Genomic DNA, 20,941 nt, shown 5'->3' with positions numbered 1-20,941 from the left:
AGTTGGGTCCGGGAGAACAAGAGGAAGTACAGAAGCTGGAAGTTGGTGGATGAACAGCTATTAGTGGATTTGAGTGACCAGAGCAAGTGATCTGAGCTCTTTTCCATGTTTTTCGCTCACGTGGAAATATTCTGTTTTTCAGCCAGATAGCAGCAATGAAGAAAATGATTCTAGATGGGAGACAAAATTAGATGAAGTGGTTACTTCAGGAGGAAAGACTAAGCCCCTCATTCCAGAGATGTGTTTTATTTATAGCGAGGAAAATATAGAATATTCTCCACCTAACGCCTTCCTGGAAGAGGATGGAACAAGTCTTCTGATTTCCTGTGCAAAGTGCCGCGTACGGGTTCATGCAAGTAAATGAGTCTATCACTCATTAATCGCTGGCTTTTCAGTGCTTCCCAAAGTCTCTATTTCTCACCCGTTTGTAACTTGCCAAATCTATCACATTGTACTACTGACATTATTAATGGTTAGATCATTCTTTCTCACATTTCTTCTAATGAAAGTATGAATAGGTGTAATCATCCTTTTTCCTCCAATTTTATGTGGTATCAGTGGAGAACAGGTCTGGTTCTGTTTGTTCGTTTGTTTGGGGTCCAAATGTGGGGTCATTGTGGGATTCCTTTCACATGCTTGAATTTTACTTATTTTAAGTTTGTAAAAACTGAGTTTTAATCTCTAATGTTGATTCATGACTGTTTTCCTTTGTTACTTTTGAAAGATAAATGAGTATTCTTTTGGTGATTTGGGGAATTATTGTTAAATTTAATTATCGAGTTAAAATTTTATTCTTTGTAAGGGTAGGGAGATCTTCATTGCCTTCCAGGGGGAAAAAGTGCTTAGAGTTGTTTTCCCCCAAGACTGAGAAGGTTAGGCTCCATACCTGTCTCAATTTGGTGTTTTTACATAATTGTGTAAGTGGCAAATACATTTTTTTAGATTGGTCTGCCATATAAATCCTCTAAAATGTATAAAATGGATCTATTAAACATTGCAATTCTATTTTAAAGCATTTTAATATTCCAACTCTTACCAAGTCAAATGTTCTGTTAACGTTCTTATGTATGGTGTGAGTCTGTCAATGTAGGATGAATGATTTATAATAAAGGTATTACCTTCTATATTTACCCCAGAGTAATACCAGTCTTGTGTTAAGGTTGAAATTGCCTGGCTATCTAGCATTTATTTATTAGATACTTTCATCTTCCCCAAGGGATTTGAACATGATGTGCTTGAAATGTAATTATATAAAACTTCTTATTTGTTTCTATCAATTTGTAACACACATACACATATATATACACACACACATTCACTCTACGTGATTATATTTATATGAGAAACAGTGCACCATTTCACAAACAAGTTTGGATTTAATCTTGACTCCAGAATGCACTAGCTATGCAATTTAGCCATAATATTTTATAAACATGTGCTTGAACCAAACACTTTATGGTCTTGGGTAACTATGATAGACTTTTCTTTGGGTAATTACATTTCTGTTATTTTCTCTTCCCGTGTCAAATGTAATAGAAATTTGATATGAAAAATTACTCCTTTAAATTTTACTCATTTAAATCTTTCAAAACTCTTTTTTCAGGAAACCAGAGTAACACATGTTTGTTGATACCATATAATTGCTACATATATTTATATCATCAGCTATCTCTTTACATCATTATTTTGAGTCAGGCATGTACTGAATGGACAAATAGAATTGAAGACAGCTCTTCATTACTAACTATGAATTGTACATCCTTTGTTCCTATCACTGAAATTAAAGCTAATTAAACATAATTTTTGAAATGTAGTTTTACATTACATTAATTTTATGCACTGATTTTATGTACATAAATATTATGTCACAGTTTATTTATTGTGTCATTTTAAAACTTCCCCAAACTTTGCTTCATAAATTGCAACTTATTTTGAAATATGTTTTGCATGAGTAAAGGACTAGACTTGACAATTTAGAAATTTTCTAATCACGCATTAAGTATTATCATCAGTATTCTCTATAATAACTGTTGTGAGCACTGGTAACTATTAAGATGCACACTCTCATTTTTTCTGGCAGTGATAATCCTATTAGCTATGAGGCATGAGAACCAAAAGTATCTTTGAGCCAGCCTTGCTAATGTTTTGTTCTAAGCAGTGAGAATCAAAAATGGTATGGTATGGTAGGCTGTTGTTCCGATTTTATTTATTCAGTGCTAAAATGTGTAATATTGTCGAAATGCAAAAGACTTTAATTAATGGATCCATACTGTTATTTTATAGGTTGTTACGGTATCCCTTCTCATGAGATCTGTGATGGATGGCTATGTGCCCGGTGCAAAAGAAATGCATGGACAGCAGTAAGTGGCTAATTTTAGTATCTTTTAACTCCTTTTCTCACTCCATCCACTGTGGGTCCATTTAAATCTAGTGGTCAGGTAAGATGGTACACATGCTTTTGTGTGCCATTCCACAGTTACCTGTATTTCTCGTCTTCTCTTTCCAAATCATCCTACCTGGTAGCTCTATATCGATTGTGGAAATGTTAAATACATTTCTAGGCATCACCATTTGCTCAGGAACCTGTGGAGACTACTGGTTTATTAGAGCATGTCCAAAGTATTGCTTCATGTTCTTGCCCAGCTCTATTTTGCAATTCTTGAAAATAAGTCTTCTAAGTAACAGTGAAGGTGGGAATCTTCAGTGACCTCTCAGGAAACTGTGCTAATTCACAACTGTTCCACTAGCGTGAGGTCTTCCCCGCTTATTCATTCGTACATTCATACTTTAGAAAATTTTAGAGTGTTCTGTGCTAGGCATTGCTGTGAACTTGAGACAGAAACTTCAACAACAAATGATTCCCCACTTGGAGAACATAGATTTCTCTTCACCTAAACTTTTTCCTGAAGACCCTGTTGAAACTTTAGCTTACATCCAAGCGTTGCGTTCCATTCTGTTAATCCACCATGTCACCCATTTTATCATTTGATTATGTGCTACCTTAACTTTTCTTAAAAATTCTCTTTCAAGAGGTATCAGAACATGGTTGAAAGTGGAGACCGATCAGATCTCAAGACTGTATCCCTCACTCTTGATCCCAGAGCAGATGCTCAGCTTGATTTTGATTGTAATAGTAGCATTTGCTTTATTCCTTAATGATCTCTAATGATAATGAGTTAAATTTCCTTGCAACCAGAGTTAAAAACCTGAAGGACAATATAAGGACAATGCTTTACATGAGGAAAATTTATGTCATGATTATGTATGTTTAGCTCTCAGTGTTGAAATAGACATATGGTGACTATAAATTAAAAGCATCTGTGAGAATGTCTTTCTGTATGATTTTATTGCTGGTATTCACTCTGGGTAGTGAGGGGAAAATGGGGCAAAATATGGACACTCTTTATAGTCCAAATAATCTGATTTCATATTAGAGGTAATATCTCCAACTTAAGAATTCTTTTCATTAGTGGGCCCAGATAACATTTTGGTATTTCCTTTGGTGTGTTGTTCATTATGTTAACAAAAACTGTATAAATGTACAGCATCTTTAAAACAGCCATGAAGTCCTGCTATAATAAATACATTCAGCTCTTGTTTATCAAGCTGGTTCTATTCGTATTATATGAGCCAAAGTAAAGCCTTGTAGAGTCAGTTTTACTAATGATATCCCCTCATTCACTCTGAAGTATAGATTTAGAATTTAGAGATATTCTAATCCATTTCACCAAGGCATGAAGAGTTCTCTGTTCCATCCACAGTTACTGCTTGGCTCCTGTGCTCACACACCGAGCAGTCCTGTTACCCAAGGTACTACTGTCCTTTGCATGGCAGAGCCAGGGCCAGGCCTAGCCCAGCCACCCTGATTCTAAGGCAGCTTCTGATCAATTATGTCATTTTCCTTTAGCATGTCTACAGAAGGAAATAATCACTCTCTGCAACTGATTTGAAGCATCTTTCTATTAATCTCAACCCCTCCGCACCCTCAGAAAATACAGTGTGCCTTTCGTATTTTAATATTGATACCATGTAAATCTCTTTTAATTTGCAATAAAAATGAGAGCTCTTAAATACAGCTTTGCATTGATTTTTTTAGACCTACATAATTTCTTAGTTCTAATTGGAAATGATCTGAATTCACAGTGAGCCAATTGTTTTTTCAGTTTATTCATTTTGAGTGAACTTTGTCCATGAAGCTCTATTTCTAAATTTTTCTCCTGAAAAAGAATTGAATTTTATTTTAAGCGTTGCCGAGAAGTAACTGATAATATTGATATTTTGGCTTTAACACCCTTATTTAGTGTGGCATTGAGTGTTGCAATATTAATTTTTTACTAAGCACTTAAGTATGATTCTTTGAATTTTGTGGCTGGAATGATTGCATTTTGAAAGTACACTTAGACTTGCTTTCTTAGGAATCAATCTCACACTGTTAGTTTTAGGTTCCAGAGGAGTCCTAGACCTCCTTTTATTGATAAATAGAAGCTCTAAAAAAGCTAATGGAAATCTAACGAAGCAGCTGACGTCAAATGCTATTTCATTGCTGGCTTTTATTTCACTAACTCTAATTACTAATTATTTCCTGGGATTTTCTTTTTAAACATGGTTTGTGAAGGTAAGGCTTATTCATCACGAACACAGAACACTCCAAGAGCATATTTTGCTTGGGATATGTATTTATACAACAAATGTGATTGTTTCAGTTAATTCTGTTTCCTTTTATGATTAGTGCTTTGACTATCTTGAGGGTAAGAAGAGGGTAGCCTGAAACACCTTGTATTCATTTTCATAAGGTATGTGTGAGAATTGTATGTGGTAGTTCTATTTTTTAAAGATTCTTCTTAAAAAGAGTGTCTGTCGATGGGTGAATGGATTAAAAAAAAGGTGGTGTGTGTGTGTGTGTGTGTGTAGATACACACACACACACACACACACATACATACAATGAATATTATTCAGCCATAAAAAAGGAAAGAAATCCTGCCATTTGTGATAACATGGATGAACCTGGAAGGTATTATGCTTAGTGAAATAAGTCAGGGAAAGGCAAATACTGTATGCTCTTACTTCTATTGGAATCTAAAAAAAAACCTGAACTCATAGATACAGAGCATAGATTGGTGATTGCCAGGGGTGGGGGTGTTGGGTGAAATGGGTGAAGGTGGTCAAAGGGTACAAACTTCAGTTACAAGATGAATACGTTATGAGGATCTAGTATATAGCATGGTGACTGTAGTTAACAATGCTTTATTAGATACTTGAAAGTTGCCAACAGAGTAGATCTTAAGTGCTCTCACCACAGAGAGCAGAGTAGATCGTAAATGATTTAATCACAAAAGATAATTATGTGAGGTGATGGAAGTGTTAACGAACCTTATTGTGGTAATTATTTCTCAATATATAGATATATCAAATCATCACATTGAAGAACTTAAACTTATACAATATGTCAATTATATTTCAATAAAGCTGGGCAAAAAGAGGAACACTATATCATAGAGATAAGTATCAATTATTTAAATTTTGGAAGCAAAGGCATCTCAGCGATTATTTCATCCAGTCCCAGACCATAACTAAGTAAATAAGTTCATACATTAGAAGATTCTGTCAGCTTCAGCTTGGGTTTGGTGGGTGAGAATGTACATAAGGCTGGAATCAATGTTCACAGACCAGCTGTCTTTTTATTTACCAATTCTAAAGCGTGGAAGTTGCTCCGGATCAAACTGCCCTGCTAGTTTTTAAGTAACTGGAGGCCAGAACTTTGTCTCATTTTTCTCTATAACACCCCTAACACCTGGTATAGTGTTGGATCATTTCTGAACTTGCAGAGCCTTTATCTGTGACCTTGGTCTGTGACCTTCAGTGCTCTCACCATTTCCAGTTTTGGTTTAGTCCTCACTGTTTTTCATTTTGCTACTATTTCTTTACTTTGGCCACTTATGTCATCTAAAATAAGAAACAACAAGCTGTATTGCAGCTTTAGCTGCATGTGTTAGAGGGAGAGATTAGTTACAAATTTTGAATAACACCCTAACTTGGATTCTAGAATCCTAGCTCCGTGCTCAAATCCAAATGAAATGAAACAGTGAAATAATTCCCCACATACCTGTCTCTCCTGACATTCGGGTTGTATATCTCATAGTTCTAATTAAATATCATTGCTTTGTGCTTGTTTGTCCCATTTCAGTACTGCTCAGATAAATAGATCTGTATGAAAGCTATGTTTGCGTTTATGGCTTATAACCCAGCTTTATTAGAGTATTTTATTTTCAGCTCTGTTTGTTTCCAACCCTTTTGTGATTATGTAATTCATTTTGGAGCCATTTTTACTCCTTCATTATAGTAGCGCTTTAGAGTGCATTCCAAACATTACCAAGTTCTGTTTTTGGTGTTGAATGTCATTACTCTGATTCTAGAATGTGTTTCTTGCTATTTTGAGTCTTATTTGAATCTAATCACTTTTGACCTAAATTACTAGAGTTTTGTGTCTAATCTGTTTATGGATTTCCATTTTATAATGACTACAAGTTACTGCTAATTAAAAACATAATGTAATATTCTCACTGTAAAAATACAGAATTTGTATTGCTTTCTTTCAGGTTTTTTTCCCTACCATTTTCTTTCTTTTTTTTTTTTTTTTTAATTTTTATTTATTTATTTATTTATGGCTGTGTTGGGTCTTTGTTTCTGTGCGAGGGCTTTCTCTAGTTGTGGCAAGGGGGGGCCACTCTTCATCGCGGTGCGCGGGCCTCTCATTATCGCGGCCTCTCTTGTTGCGGAGCACAGGCTCCAGATGCGCAGGCTCAGTGATTGTGGCTCACGGGCCTAGTTGATCCGCGGCATGTGGGATCTTCCCAGACCAGGGCTCGAACCCGTTTCCCCTGCATTGGCAGGCAGATTCTCAACGACTGCGCCACCAAGGAAGCCCCCCATTTTCTTTTTTATCCCTATTTTGAAAAATTGTTTTTGAGTCTGAGTATTTCTGTAAAATTCCTGAACTCTACTTTAGGGCTTCACTTCTAATTATTAAGGAGGATGTTAGTTAAATGTCTGGAAATGAACTGGTAATCTAAATACTTATATTGTAAAAAATAATAATCTATGTGCTGAATACTCTGTAGAGTATTAAGAGGTAATATGCTAATAAATCACAGGAGGATTGTCTATACTATCTTCTAAAGAATTTATAAATGGAATTCTAAAGAATAAAATATAAGCAGGTTAAGAGGTTAAAGAGGAATATGGATAAGGTTTTCTCTTTTTAAAATTTAGGAATAATGTAGCTTTTTGGTGGTTGTTTCTTTGCAGGAAATTTGGATGTTTCTTTTGCGGTGGGGGTCACTGTGAGGTTTTGTTTTAGTGCCAAAATGGGAGTGAAAACTTCATGGGAAGACTGGTAGTTTAACATATGGGAAGTCACGTCATACTCAGATTTATGACTCTGACAAATCTTGAGTTGCCAGTCTTCTGTCCAGGGTAGCATTAAGCCTGTGCTGTAGGTTTTCATTGTCAGTGTGAAAAAGTCCAAATAAAGTATCATTTGTGCTGTGCCTTACTAGGGAGCTTTTTTAATCACCATATGTAATTCCTGGGGGGAAGGGAGGGGTAGACACAGTAGCTCACATACCTGTAATCTAAAATCTTAATTACAGGAAGATTTAAAAGCAACATAATGAGAAGTTTCGACTAGAGATGTATATCTAAGACCTCTTCTCACCCTAAAATCCCTTGATTCTGTGTTGTTTTTTATTTCCATTTTGCCTTAATTAGTTTTCCTTAAGAATTGGGCACCTTCAAGAAATCTAAATTTATTCCTGTATTTCTTAACCTGGTCAGAGGTGATGAGTAACAGAAAAGTATAGGAATAGAAGTGACATTGGTAATTATTGGCTGGATCAGTGTAGTTTTTATGTATTCAAGGAAACTTTCGTTGTTTTTTAAAAAGTGACTTTAAGGCCTTACTATAACTATCTACCTGATGTTCAGGAATCTGTGGCAATGCACATCATCCTCGGGATTTCTTTTTATTTCAGTATATCCCTTTGCTCTTAATTTAGGAGTATTTGTTTAAATATTTTCGTTTCAAAGTAATGCAGTAAAATACACAGTTGTATATTATATTGTTGGGTGGATATTGTGCTATGAAAAGGTAGATTTTGAAATGGAAAATTAAAACACCTTAAAGGTTAGAATTTTCATTCTGTATAATGAAATACATGAACTAGGTAATTGTACACATTTATTATCTATTGAAGAGCATTTATTATACTCTGTAGAATAATAAAGTTGTACTATATATGTTTAACAAGTATAGCATTCTGTTTTTGTTTTTTTTTTCAAAATGGTTTTAAGAAATCAAAACCCAAACATGAAATAGGTTTTCACCTTGGCCACCTATCTATTCACTGTTCTCTTTATTTTGCGTATTTGTTTTTTTTTTTAATGGACTAACAGATATGAGCACAAGCTATACCTTGATAATCATTTGGAATTAGCGTCTTCTTTCCTCTTACAAAGAGTGGAATAAGCAATTGCAGTGATTAAAAATAAACATTTTGGTGCTGTTTATTTTTATTGCTTGATTATAAATAAGTGGCATCTATAGATTGAGTAGTGGTTGCCATTCATGCCCTCCAAGGCTGCACATAGCTATTTTTTGGCTTTTGAAAGAAAGTGAAGTGTTTTCTCTGCATGAATCATAGTCAGAAAGTTAAAATCTGGAAGTACCTGAGGTAGTGGTCTTTAAAAAACCCAACCCCACAGTGTTGCTAAAGCTTGTGAGCTATGTCATTTGTTGGAACACATTTATCTGAACTCTTAATCTTTGGAACATACCTTAGTCTTTATTTTTTTTAATTTATTTATTTTTATTTTTATTTATCTTTGGCTGCGTCAGGTCTTCGTTGCACGCGTGGGCTTTCTCTAGTTGCGGCGAGCGGGGCCTTCTCTTCATTGCGGTGTGCAGGCTTCTCATTGCGGTGTCTTCTCTAGTTGGGGAGCCCGGGCTCTAGGCGTGCAGGCTTCAGTAGTTGTGGCACTCGGGCTCAGTAGTTGTGGCTCGCGGGCTCTAGAGCACAAGCTCAGTAGTTGTGGCAAACGGGCTCAGTTGCTCTGCGGCATGTGGGATCTTCCTGGACCAGGGCTCGAACCCATGTCCCCTGCATTGGCAGGCAGATTCTCAACCACTACGCCACCAGGGAAGCCCATATACCTTAGTCTTAACTCCCTACTCTTAAGGCTCAAGTAAAAATGATCAACTTCTTGGAAAGTTGGTAACTCATCTTTGGGAACAATGAGGTCCCAATCCCTATAACTCTATGTACTCTGGCTAATAATGGAGGAAGGTGGTCTAATAGGTAGAGTCTGACTCCTACTTTGCATTGAGGCTGGTCCTATAGGTAGGGGCATGACTGATACGAAGCAACCCTAACCGCACTCTGTTACATCTGAAGGCAGTGCTTTCTCTTCTTTCTCTCTGACATGGGAATTCTCTTAGGGTAGAGATAATTAAGGAAAATGTATATGGCTGAGGATTATGTTACCCTTATCGCATAATACAACCATTATATCTCCTCTCCAACTCCTCAAATAAAAATAGTGGTAGTGATAATAGATGTTAGAATTGCCAATCATTTGGCTCTTGGAAGTCTTGTGTTTTAAAAAAAGTAATAGTTTCATTTTAAAATGTTTGACCTACAGATTCAGAATAACGGCTGATTTAAATATAAACCAATGTAAGTAGCAAGGATAGAATTTTTCTAGCTTCCATAAAATTTAGTACTGGCAAAGACTAAAGAATTCTTCATCTATCTCAGAAATTTCATTTTACAGATACTGAGCCAGGGGTTTGAGAGAGTAACTCCTTTGTCCAGGATCACCCCTGTATATGGTAAGAGAGCCCAGATTCATGGCAATACTCAGGCCTCTAGATTTTCAGGCCCACACTCTTTTTTTTTTTTTTTTTTTTTACTCTTCTCAGTTACTTGTTTTTAGAGTGGAAAGAAGGCTGAACAACTGGCCTAATTCTGAGCAATGTATTTGAATGATTTTTGTTTGTTTACATTGAAAATAAAGTCCGCACTAATAGTGTAATTGGTCACATACTTAATATGGAATGATTAGTGTTATTGGGTGGTTGAGTTGAGCAGTGTCCTTACTCTTTCATATTGACTCTAGTTTCTGCCTGGAGGACCTTTCCCAGAGCTGGATAATCTCCTGAATCTAGTTTCCCAATTGACAACCAAGTTGGCATTTTTCTTTAACAAGGAGCTCTGACTTGGCTTTGTAGATCGGAGCCATTGATGTTTAGATCTGATTGGCTATGGCCTTGAGAGGTCGTGGTGGCACTCCCGCTCCCTGTGATGTGTTTTATGCTGTTGTTTTTTTTTTTTATTCCATGGGATACTGTCAAGACCAGGTGGTGAGAGGCTGTCAGTCTGAAAGGCTGACTTTGATCCTCAGACACAGTAAAACTAGTAGAAAAAGGAAGGCTGTATTCTTGTTAAATGCCATAACTGTATGTAGCCAAGTGTTTGCTTGTGCCATTTCTCCTCTCCAGTGAGGTGTCCCTGGAAGCTGCTAGCCAGACCACACTCTCCCATCTGAGGTGACGCATTTGAGTTCAGAATTACCTTTTCCCTCCTGAGGAGGCAGATTTTTCTGAACAGCTGCAGACTTAAACCTTGGCTCACAAAGGCCAGGGTGGTAATAATTATTTTACTTTAAGCAAACAGAACAGCACATTTGAGGATATCAATTATCCTGACAGCATAGCTATGATGTGGAGGCCTTTCTGTTAGGGAACTGCTTACAGGCTAAAAAAGTCACAAATCTTTTTTTTTTTTTTCTGTTCATTCTTCTCCCTTTTGCTCAATAGACACAATCCCTCCGTACCCCACTTTGGTAATGGAGAGAGAGAAAGAGAAATCTACAGAGCTTATTGTAAGTGGAACTATATTCATAAATAGCTTCTTGATTGAGAACAAATGCCTCGTTAATCTTAAGTGCTTCAACCAGAGAGCACAAGTAAAGTCAGGAAGAATAATGACTGACATTATGGGGAGCATAGCATACCGCAGTGCACACCGGGATGTGCATGCCCGGAGGTCACTGGGCTAAAAGGCACATCTCCTTAGCAATGAGGAAAGAGATCCCTAGGAGGCGTGGAGGGGGAAAAAAAAAAGTGCAGTGCAGGCGTTTCTCATGAACGGCAAAAACTAGCCCAGTGGCAGGATGAAGAAATCATGTACTTTGTTATTTGCTATCGAAGGTCATGCTGGGAAGAAAGAATAAACCAGCTGGGTTTTTATTTGAAAGCCAAATGTTGTACAGTTTTAACAGAGTTCAATTTGAAGTACTTTGCTTAGGATCCTGGAAATACTATTATGTAAATGCCATGAAGTTCCATGTAGATTACCTCTGACCAGTCTTAAATTATAGAGGTGCTTCTCCTTGCTATCGAGCATATGCCTGGCTTGCTCTCACATAGGTGCTCTGCAAACCTCAAAGTAGTTTTTATACTGCTGTAAGGAATGGCATTAGAAAGATAAATGGTTGGGGGGATGTAATTTGAAACAGAGAGTATGATTTCCTCTTCTTTTATCGTCCGTTCATACAAATGGCTGTATGATAGTATTTAAACTGTAAAAATGTAGTGAGAACATCTCCCCCCCTCCCCGCCGCCGGCATGTCTACATCCTAATCCCTGGAACCTGTATGTTATGTTGCATGAAAAGGGAATTATGGTAGCAGATAGCATTAAGGTTGCTAATCAGCTGGCTTTACAAATAGGGATATTATTCTGTTTACCTGGGTGCATTCAGTGCAATCAGAAGGGTCCTTAAATGAGGAAGAGGGTGGCAGAAAAGGTCAGAGTAATGTGATGTGAGAAGTGCTTGGCCTGCTGTTGCTGGCTTTGAAGATGGAGGAGGAGGGCCTAGGACCAAGGCACGTGGGCTCCCCTAAAAGCTGCAGAGGGCAAAGAAATAGATTCTCCCTGAGAGCCTCCAGAAGAGAGTGACCTGCTGACACCTTGATTTTAGCCCAGTGAGACCCATTTTGGAATTCTGACCTACTGAACTGTACATATTTATGTTGTTTTAAGCCATTGTATTTGAGGTAATTTGTTATTGCAGTAACAGAGAACTAAAGGGTGTACAATAGAAAGACAGCCTTTTGAAAGGGTAATTAGTTTTCACTCTTAACCATTCGGCATTCCACTAGGTGTGTTGTATTTTCAGTGTCATCTTTCATTTTCAGGCATCTTTCTCTGACTACCTTCTGTCTGTCTAGCCCACACCCTCTGGTTCTGGGACTCCAGCAATCCTTTCACCTCACTGTGACGTATGATTCAATAATGCTCCCGACTTTTCAGTCTCTCCCTCCCCTCATGTCCTTACTTCTGTTTAAGCTGCTATATTTCCTTGCGCATACTCTCAGCTCCCTTGCCACTCTCTGACTTTGTTACTCTTCCTTGGTATAACTCAACCCTGGTAAATCCAACTATCTATCTGCTCTGTACCTGCACCTCTGTAGCTGAGTATGGCTGTGGAGAAACACCCAATATGCAGATTGCTCTTGCTTTCAGTTTGTAACTGGAGGTTGGTCCTCAATGGTGTGGGTAATTCATGTTGCATTCCCATCACTCGTTCACTCTACTACTCTCCTGATTGACAGTTTCGTATCTTCTTTCTCCTCAAGCTTCCCCATCTTCCCCATCCTCACCCTCACCTCATGAAGTCTCTTCATATTCATGGAGAAATGGGAAGACACCAGTAGAGATCTTAATGTTTCTACCTGCTTCATATCTATAACATCTCTTCTCCTAAGGCTATCCGCTCTCTTATACACAGGATCATAGTTACAGTAATTCATCCCTTTCTCGCCCACATCCCTTCTCCAGATGATTCTCATTATCATCCACACAGTCTGTTATTTTTTCCATCTTCAAGTAAACCAAAAAACCCTCTCTTGATCTTTCTTCCCACTAGCTCCCACTCTATTCCTCCACGCCCCTATATATATAGTAAAACTCTTGAAAAGACTTATCTTTATTCACTCTCTCCAACCCTTCTCCCCCACTTCTCTCTTAAATTTATTCCAGTCATAGGCTTTGCCCCACTTTTTCTTAGAAACTTCTGTTGATCACTGTCTCCTGTTTGAAGCAGTCCTCACTTGGCTTCCAGGATCCTGCACTCTCCTGCTCCTCCTCTCACTCCCCAGAGTTCAAAATGTGGGCCTCTTTTCTACACTAACCCATTTGGTAACCTCATCCCATCTCATAGCTTTAATGGTTGTAAACAGCATCTAGTCATTGATGGCTTGGGCATCTCTAGTCCAGCTCAGTCTCACCCTTGTGGCCAACTTTATGACAGCATCTCCTCTAGCATGTCCAATAGCTCAAATTCACCCTGTCCTGAACTGAATTCTAGATATGCTGCAGGCTTCCTTATCTCCAGGCCTTCCAGCTGCTGAGGCCAAGAACTTTAGAGTTAGATTTGATGCTTTCTCTTTCTCATACCTCACATCTGTCTGACAGTAGATCCTGTCTTGTCTACTTTTAAAATGAGTCTAGCATCCTGTCCACTTCTTAGTCACCTCGGCTGACATAATCCAGACTAATCTGCTCATCACCTCTCTCCTGGATATGGTAGTAACCTGCTAACTTCTCTTCACCCTTCTGCCCTTGAGCCTTTATTGTCTGTCAACACAGCAATTGGGATGATCTGATTAAAATATAAGTCAGGTTCTATGTCCTTGGTGCATTCAAACCTTACAGTGGCTTCAGGCCATCGACTTTTTTTCATGGCTTATGAAACCTTACCAGATATTCTTTCTCTTACTTTCTGATAACCTTTCCTATTAGAAAAGGCCAGGATCTGCTGCCATCACCTTTCCCTAGAGAACTCCATGGCCCACTCCCAAGTGCTTAACATCCTTTACCTTAAATAATCTACTGATTTAGTTTGTCTTCTCTCCTAGCCAGAGTGTATCTTTGTCATTCATTGCTGTTGCCCAGTGTCTAGGACACAGCATGGTGATTCACCAATATCTGTTGAATGAATATATATTTTCACTTATAATACAAATTAGGTGTGAGCATCTAAATTAGGGAACTCACTTGCTGGTATAAAATTTATTGTACCCTGTGAAATTTCCATTCAGAAGATTACTGCGGGAAACTTGTCATTCAATTTCCTAATCACTCAGAATTCTTGCCAGCCCCATCCTAACATGAGATTCCATCCTCTCTCCAACCCTGGTAACTGAGCCCCATCTCCAGAAATTGTTCTTCCATGTTTTGTTGATCAGCACTTTGTAAGCTAGTTTTCCGTTAATGTGATTAATTAGTCTTTGTTTTCCCAGCTCAGACAGCCCTATTTTATGGTTTTGCATTTCTGTTATGAACACGTCAGATAAATAAGGCTGTGGGGAGGTACTTCAATCTTGTAATTTTTCTATAGCACTGAAAATTGGCTTTAGTGTCACTTATGGATATGTCAGCTAAAATGAGAGCTCCTTACAAGGCAGCTTGAGAATGTTGGTATTGACATTTCTTTAATTGATGTTTTATAGAAGAGCCATTGGAACATGATTTCCCTCTAGGACAAATAACAAACAACTATGATAACCATATTCTAACAATGCCCTTCTCACCATTGTTGTTAACGTTGTGTCAGCACTTTGATTATAAACACTCTTTTTCAGTTTAATAACTGAGCTGTAAAGAAATCATTCAGTGTTGTAAATTGATATACTAGCTGTTCATCTCAGTGGTGATTTTTTATGAAACCAAATATTAAAAGTAACTTGGTATTGCTAAAAGGGGATTTTGTGAATGGTATTAGGTGAGGGAAAGGGACCTAAGTAGGAAAGGTACAATGTCCAGAATATGATCTCAATTTATACTTTTTCATTCAGCTTTTAGCTGCCCTGGGGGTGGGTTACACAACAGAATGGCTCTTTAGATGCTGTCCTTGGGAGCCAGGAATAACAGCTGCTCATAGAGTAATCATTTTGTAACAGGCATTTCAGCATTTTTTTGTTTTGTTTTAGGAAACATTAGTTGACTAGCAATATATCTAAATCTTTATAATAGTGAGTCATTTTACCCTGGGGGTTATTGTTTCTAGAAGAGGCATGCTCATAAACATAAGATAAAAAAAGCCTGGCAATGAGTGTTCACTATGGAATTTTATTTATTTGTTTTGTTCTGCAAGGCTGAACAATTTTGGTATCTCCTCAAGTTAGGTTGGAAAGAAGTTTCCATACACTGAAAGACTCTAGTAGAAATCACAGATGCCCGTTTAAAATTTTCATTTAAGTAAAAAAAAATTTAGGAAAAAAAGATAAACCTCCATGATTACATTAATTTTAAATTACACATATTTGATGGAAGAAGGTTTCTTTTTGAATTTTTGAATTTTATTTTATTTATGTTTTAATACAGCAGGTTCTAATTAATTATCCATTTTATACATATTAGTGTATATATGTCAATCCCAATCTCCCAATTCATCCCACCACTACCATCACTTTCCCCCCTTTGTGTCCATACGTTTGTTCTCTACATCTGTTTCTATTTCTGCCCTGCAAACCGGTTCATCTGTACCATTTTTCTAGGTTCCACATATATGCGTAAATATATGATATTTGTTTTTCTCTTTCTGTCATACAGAGACTGTCATACAGAGTGAAGTAAGTCAGAAAGAGAAAAATATCGTATATTAACGCATATATGTGGAACCTAGAAAAATGGTACAGATGGAAGAAGGTTTAATTTCTTTGTGTGTCTGTGAGTTTTCTTTTTTTAATATAAGAGTAATAAGTATCGTTAGGAAGGTCTCCCATTCCCAACATTCTCAGATTCTCAAATCTCATTTTTTTTTTACAGAAAACTACTCATACTGTTTAGTCAATCAGCCTTTCAGATCTTTTCTGTGCATAAACTAATGCTATATTTTGTTGTTCTTGGGAGACCCAAATGGTGTCAGTTTATTTAAACATGCCTTAGTGTTTTCACTTAATATTTCGTTGTGTAATTCTTAGTAATTCAGTAATTTTTGGATTTACCATATCTTTTTCATCACTATTTTAAATTTCAAACCTGAATCTAATTAAAAAATTCAGACATTACAAATAAAATCTAAGTAACTGACAATTCCAGTTCCTCCCAGAGGTAACTGTTTTCTCTATTATGAACAGAAATGAAATGATAGTCATTGTATATTCCTACTTCTGCATAGATGTAAATGTTTAGCTAAGATAGATTCTAAGAAGGTGAATTGCTTGTCGTAATTTATGTACATTTAAAATTTTGATTGATAATGCCGAATTCGTCTCCACAGCCACCATAACAACTCACATACCTCCAGACTATAGATATTCTGATTTAAAAATCTGAGGTTAACACTCATTATTTCATTTTTCATTTTCTTTATTCTTGAAATTGTGTATCTTTCATGTATTTATTGGCAATGAAGAGTCTTTGAATTTTCTGCCTATTTTTCAAAAGTGTGGCTTTGTAAAAATTATTTTTTGGATAACAATTTTTGTTTTTTTATTGTAAATTTTTAATCTTATTTTATATTAATTTATATAGTATTTTATCCTTTAGAATTTAAAAATTTTGATGTAGTCAAACTTTATTAAAGTTTTCTACATGCCTTTTGTTTTTTAAATGTTATATCAAGAAGTCATATTTATCCTAAATTCATCAATATATTTGCCTAAAATTTCTTTTAATACTTCTGTAGTTCTGCTTTGTTTTTGAGTTTAGGTCTGTAAATCAATTGGAATTTATTTTTATGAATCAGAAATACATACACACACATTCAATTGAATTCATTTTTGAATAGTTTGTGGTATTAATTTTTGGTTATTTATCCAGCTCTAACTTTCTGTTTTCTAATTTTCTCTTCAACCAAGAGTAGTCTGCTGTTTAACATATCACTAAGTTTTTAATTTCAGGTTTTTTTTTTTGGTTATAGAATTTTTATATTGTTTTTAAAAATCTGATTTGTTATTTATTTATAGTCTCTCACTTACATTCCTAATACCCATATTTAATTTTTAAACATATTAAAATGCTTATTTTACACCTTATATTTGAGCTCAATGTGCATCTAATTCTACTGTCTTTTTTTTTTTTGCTTATGTAACCATATTTTCTTGGATGTTTTTTGAGTTTTTATTGTGAGCTTATATTCCTTCGAACTTAATATTTGGGAATTTCTTGAGGGCTTTGTTATAGGTGGTTGCTGAAAATTACAGTTTTCATTTTTATATTATCAAAATCCACCTTCCAATAATATCATCCTACTTCATGAACAGTGTAAGAACCTTACAACAATATAATTTGATTAACTTCCCTTCTGTTTGTGGTCTTATCTTACATTTTACTTCTGCATAGACTCCACTCCATAGTATCGTTATTTTTGTGTGAAACAATCAAGTTTTTAAATGAAACCTGTATAGTCTCTCTGTCTCTCTCTCTTGCTCTCTTTGTTTGTATGTGTGTGTTTTGAAGATACTGAAGCTTTATTTTATATTTACCCGTTTTAGGTGTTCTTCATTCTTTCCTGCCACTTCATGGTTCAGGCTGGTGTCATTTTCCTTCATTCTGAAGATTTTTTTTTAGTGGTTGTTACAGTGTATATTCATTCTCATAGATTTTTGTCTCTATGAGATTATTTTTATCTTCATTTTCAAAGGTTATTTTCCTTGAAAATAGAATTTCAGGTTGCCAGCTTTTTTCTTTCAGTATTTTATGGATATTGTTCCATTGCCATTTTCCTCCAATGTTTCTGGTTGGATTTTAGGTGGAATTTATATGGTTGTTTACTAAATGTGTCTTTTTCCTCTGCTTTTAAGATATGTTCTTCATATTTGGTTTTCAGAGTTCTGACTGTTAAATATTTAGATATGTTTCCTTTGTAGTCATCTGCTTGTGGTTTGCTGGGCATCTTGGATCTATGGGTTGATGTCTTCTATCAACTTTGGAAAATTCTCTGCCTTTATCTCTTCAAATATTTCTTATCATCCATTCTTTCTTCCCTGTTCTTCTTGGACTCCAATTATACATAAATTGAATTGGTTGTTATTTTCCCTTAGATCTCTGTTAATTCTTATAACTACTTTTTTCCTTATATTTCCTATTCATGTCTTTAAATTAATTGAGCTTTTACTCTGCCAATTTCCAGTCTGCTTTGAAATCTGTCTATTGAATTCAAAATTTCTAATGTCATATTTTTTCATTTCTACCATTTTAATTTGTTTTTAAATTAATTTCTATGACTTTGCTAAAATTTTCCTTTTTCTTCACATATGTTGTCTGTTCTTTTCATTAGATCCTTTAGCAATTCAAACATACAAATTTTAAACTCTTCATCTGATAATTCCAATATCTTGTCTATCTTGTGTCTGATTTTATCGATTATTTCCTTTCTTGATCATAAGTCATATCTTCTTGCTTTTTAGTGTACCTTGTACTTTTTTTTTTGATTGTTTGGTGGACATTTTATCTGTAGCAAATGAAGTTAATATTACTATTTCCAAAAAGAGTGTGCCCCTTTGTATGTCAGATTTCTGGAGTAGAAGCGAAGTGAACCTGATTGCACCTGAGTGGGGTCTGGGCTTTTTTGCAGCTTTTGTTTGATTCAGTCTGCTCTGATGTCAGGTGTTTTGAGGGTGGGATTAGGACTTCTGCCTTTAGCAGTGTCTGTTTCTGAAACTATGGAGACTCTAGCATTTGTCTGGTTTCCATAGCTGGATTGGCAGCTTTTAAAACTAGGAAAGATTTCTCTTTGCTTTAGAGCCCAGGTACCTGGATTTTGGGTTCCTGGAGAGTTTTCTTTTCTCTCTACTTCTTTGTCTTGCTTTTCGTACCTCAAGAGAATTATAATGACAGATCCATATTTTATTCCCTGCTAAATTACTATACCCAGCTCATCCATTGACAATGTTATAGTGGTCTGGAACCACAATTAACCTTTCACATATTTAACTACTGTTCTTCTTGTATTGATTGTGTGTTTATGAATTGCTTTATATTTATAAACTCATTTAGGGAAGTAGTAGTTTTTTCCTCTTTTATAGGTAAGATATCTGAGGGGTAGGGGGTAGGTAAGTAACTGACCAAAGGTCATATCACTAGTAAATGGCAGAACTGTGATTTGAACCTTGGCCGTCTGCACTTTGTTAAGCACCCGGATATGGCTGGCTCCCTAGTTTTACTGTTCTTCCTCTCATTTAAATTGGATTCATTTAGCCTGAGGTTTGATTGCACAGACCAACTAAAACACTGGTTTTGCCTGAAATGGTATCATTTTTGAAGGATGAAGTGGAGATAAATTTAATATCATACCAATGAGAAGTTTTATTATTAGCTAGGTTAATGAAACAAATGGGAACACAGATTGTTATGTAATATATGCTGCTTGGTAACAATTTTTTATGATATGAGTTCTTTTGAGGGGATTAGTTTAAAAAATGAATTCTTAGTTACTTATAGAAATGAGGAAATGGGGACTTGGTTATGCCCTTTGTCATTATTTTCTTCATAGTATGGTTAAATACACACAGGTCTTCACCCCTTCTCAGTTGTGAGCTTCCCAGGGCAGGTACAGTTTCCTGTTTATTTTGTCTCTCTACCTTGTGCCTTGCCTTGTACATAGGGGCAGAAGATGCTGGAGAAAAAAGCATGGACATGTGGTCAGGAAGGGCTGAGCTTGAACCCAGTTGCTCCTTTTGCTAGTTTGTTAGGGGTTGGAAAACTACAACCTGTGGGTCTAAGCCAGCTCACTGCCTATTTTTGTAAATAGCATTGTTATTGGGATACAGCCACATCCATTTGTTTACATATTGTCCTACAATGGCAGAGTTGATTAGTTGCAGTAACTCTGTAGTTGTGCAAAGCCTAAGTTAGTGAATATTTGACCATTTACAGAAGAAGTTTGATTACCCCTGGATTGGATGATTTTATCAAGTAACTCAATCTCTTGCATCTTAGTTTCCTCATCTATGAAGTGTGATATTAGTTACCTAATAAGTTCATGTTAAGGAAGAGAGGTGAAGTACATGATGTTTCTGGCATGGTATCTGGAATGAATTAGGCCTTTAATATAGTCTCTGTTCTTCTGATGGAAGAATTTTTATTACTGATAACCAATTCAATGATTTAATGCCCTGAAGGACACTATCACTTCCTACTTTCTCATTCAATTCTTTCACTGAATTTGAAGATGATCAGTACTTAGTACAATTAGTATATTTGGTAGGTGCCAGCCTTTCTGTATATCACATTGTATACAACCTTTCTGTATATCAATCTGTGTATCTGTACAGATTCTTAAGAAAACTTGGGCTACTTTTCAGGTAAGGGTTAATCTATTAAATTTTTTTGTTTTCTGACAATAAAGTACTACTTAGACAAAGGAAAGAAAGGTAAAAAATTGTCCTATCTGATATTGTCTTCTACTGAGCTATGAACATAGGCATTTAGTTCAAATTAATTTACAAATGAATGACTTGACAGGTTGACATCTTTGTGTTTCTATCAGACCAGCTAGTTTCACCCATATGAGTGATGGTGAGTCAAAAAAACTGATGTAACTGGACATGACTTTTTTCTTTCCTAGTTATTTTTTCCAAATTAAGGGAATCAAATAGAAACTATGATATCATATAATATCATGTAAATCAAAATTACTTGGCCATGAATATTTTTGTACTTTACTAAGAAATATGATTTCTCACTCAAGTAAATAATGGCAAAAATAACTATGTCAAATCACTGTTTCTTTTTTCTTTTTTTTTTTTGCAGAATTTTAAAGTTTTATTTCTTTGTAAAATACTTACCAAGAGTTTAAACAGTGCTTGCATTCTTCTCATTGTATAACTTATTATTATTTTTTAAATAGATCTTTATTGGAGTATAACTGCT

General features: G+C 35.9%; 1 protein-coding gene across 9 annotated transcripts in view; it reads left to right on the top strand.

Annotated features, from left to right (window-relative positions):
* KDM4C (lysine demethylase 4C) overlaps window positions 1-20,941 on the top strand; it is a 423,829-nt gene that overhangs the window by 253,204 nt on the left and 149,684 nt on the right. For 6 of the 9 annotated variants that reach the window (XM_059924758.1, XM_059924756.1, XM_059924755.1 and 3 more), the window contains 2 exons: window positions 143-356; window positions 2,284-2,360. In XM_059924758.1, the coding sequence (XP_059780741.1) occupies window positions 143-356; window positions 2,284-2,360 (291 nt within the window). Of the gene's footprint in view, window positions 1-142; window positions 362-2,283; window positions 2,361-3,761; window positions 3,811-20,941 lie in introns of those variants that run through there. The other 3 variants (XM_059924762.1, XR_009503661.1, XM_059924763.1) reach the window with 3 other exon arrangements.

Source organism: Balaenoptera ricei, chromosome 6 (assembly GCF_028023285.1).
Source record: "Balaenoptera ricei isolate mBalRic1 chromosome 6, mBalRic1.hap2, whole genome shotgun sequence".
In the NCBI taxonomy this organism is placed as follows: Eukaryota; Metazoa; Chordata; class Mammalia; order Artiodactyla; family Balaenopteridae; genus Balaenoptera; species Balaenoptera ricei.
The sequence above is the reverse complement of the archived record's forward strand: the minus strand, read 5'-3'. Positions and strand labels throughout refer to the sequence as shown.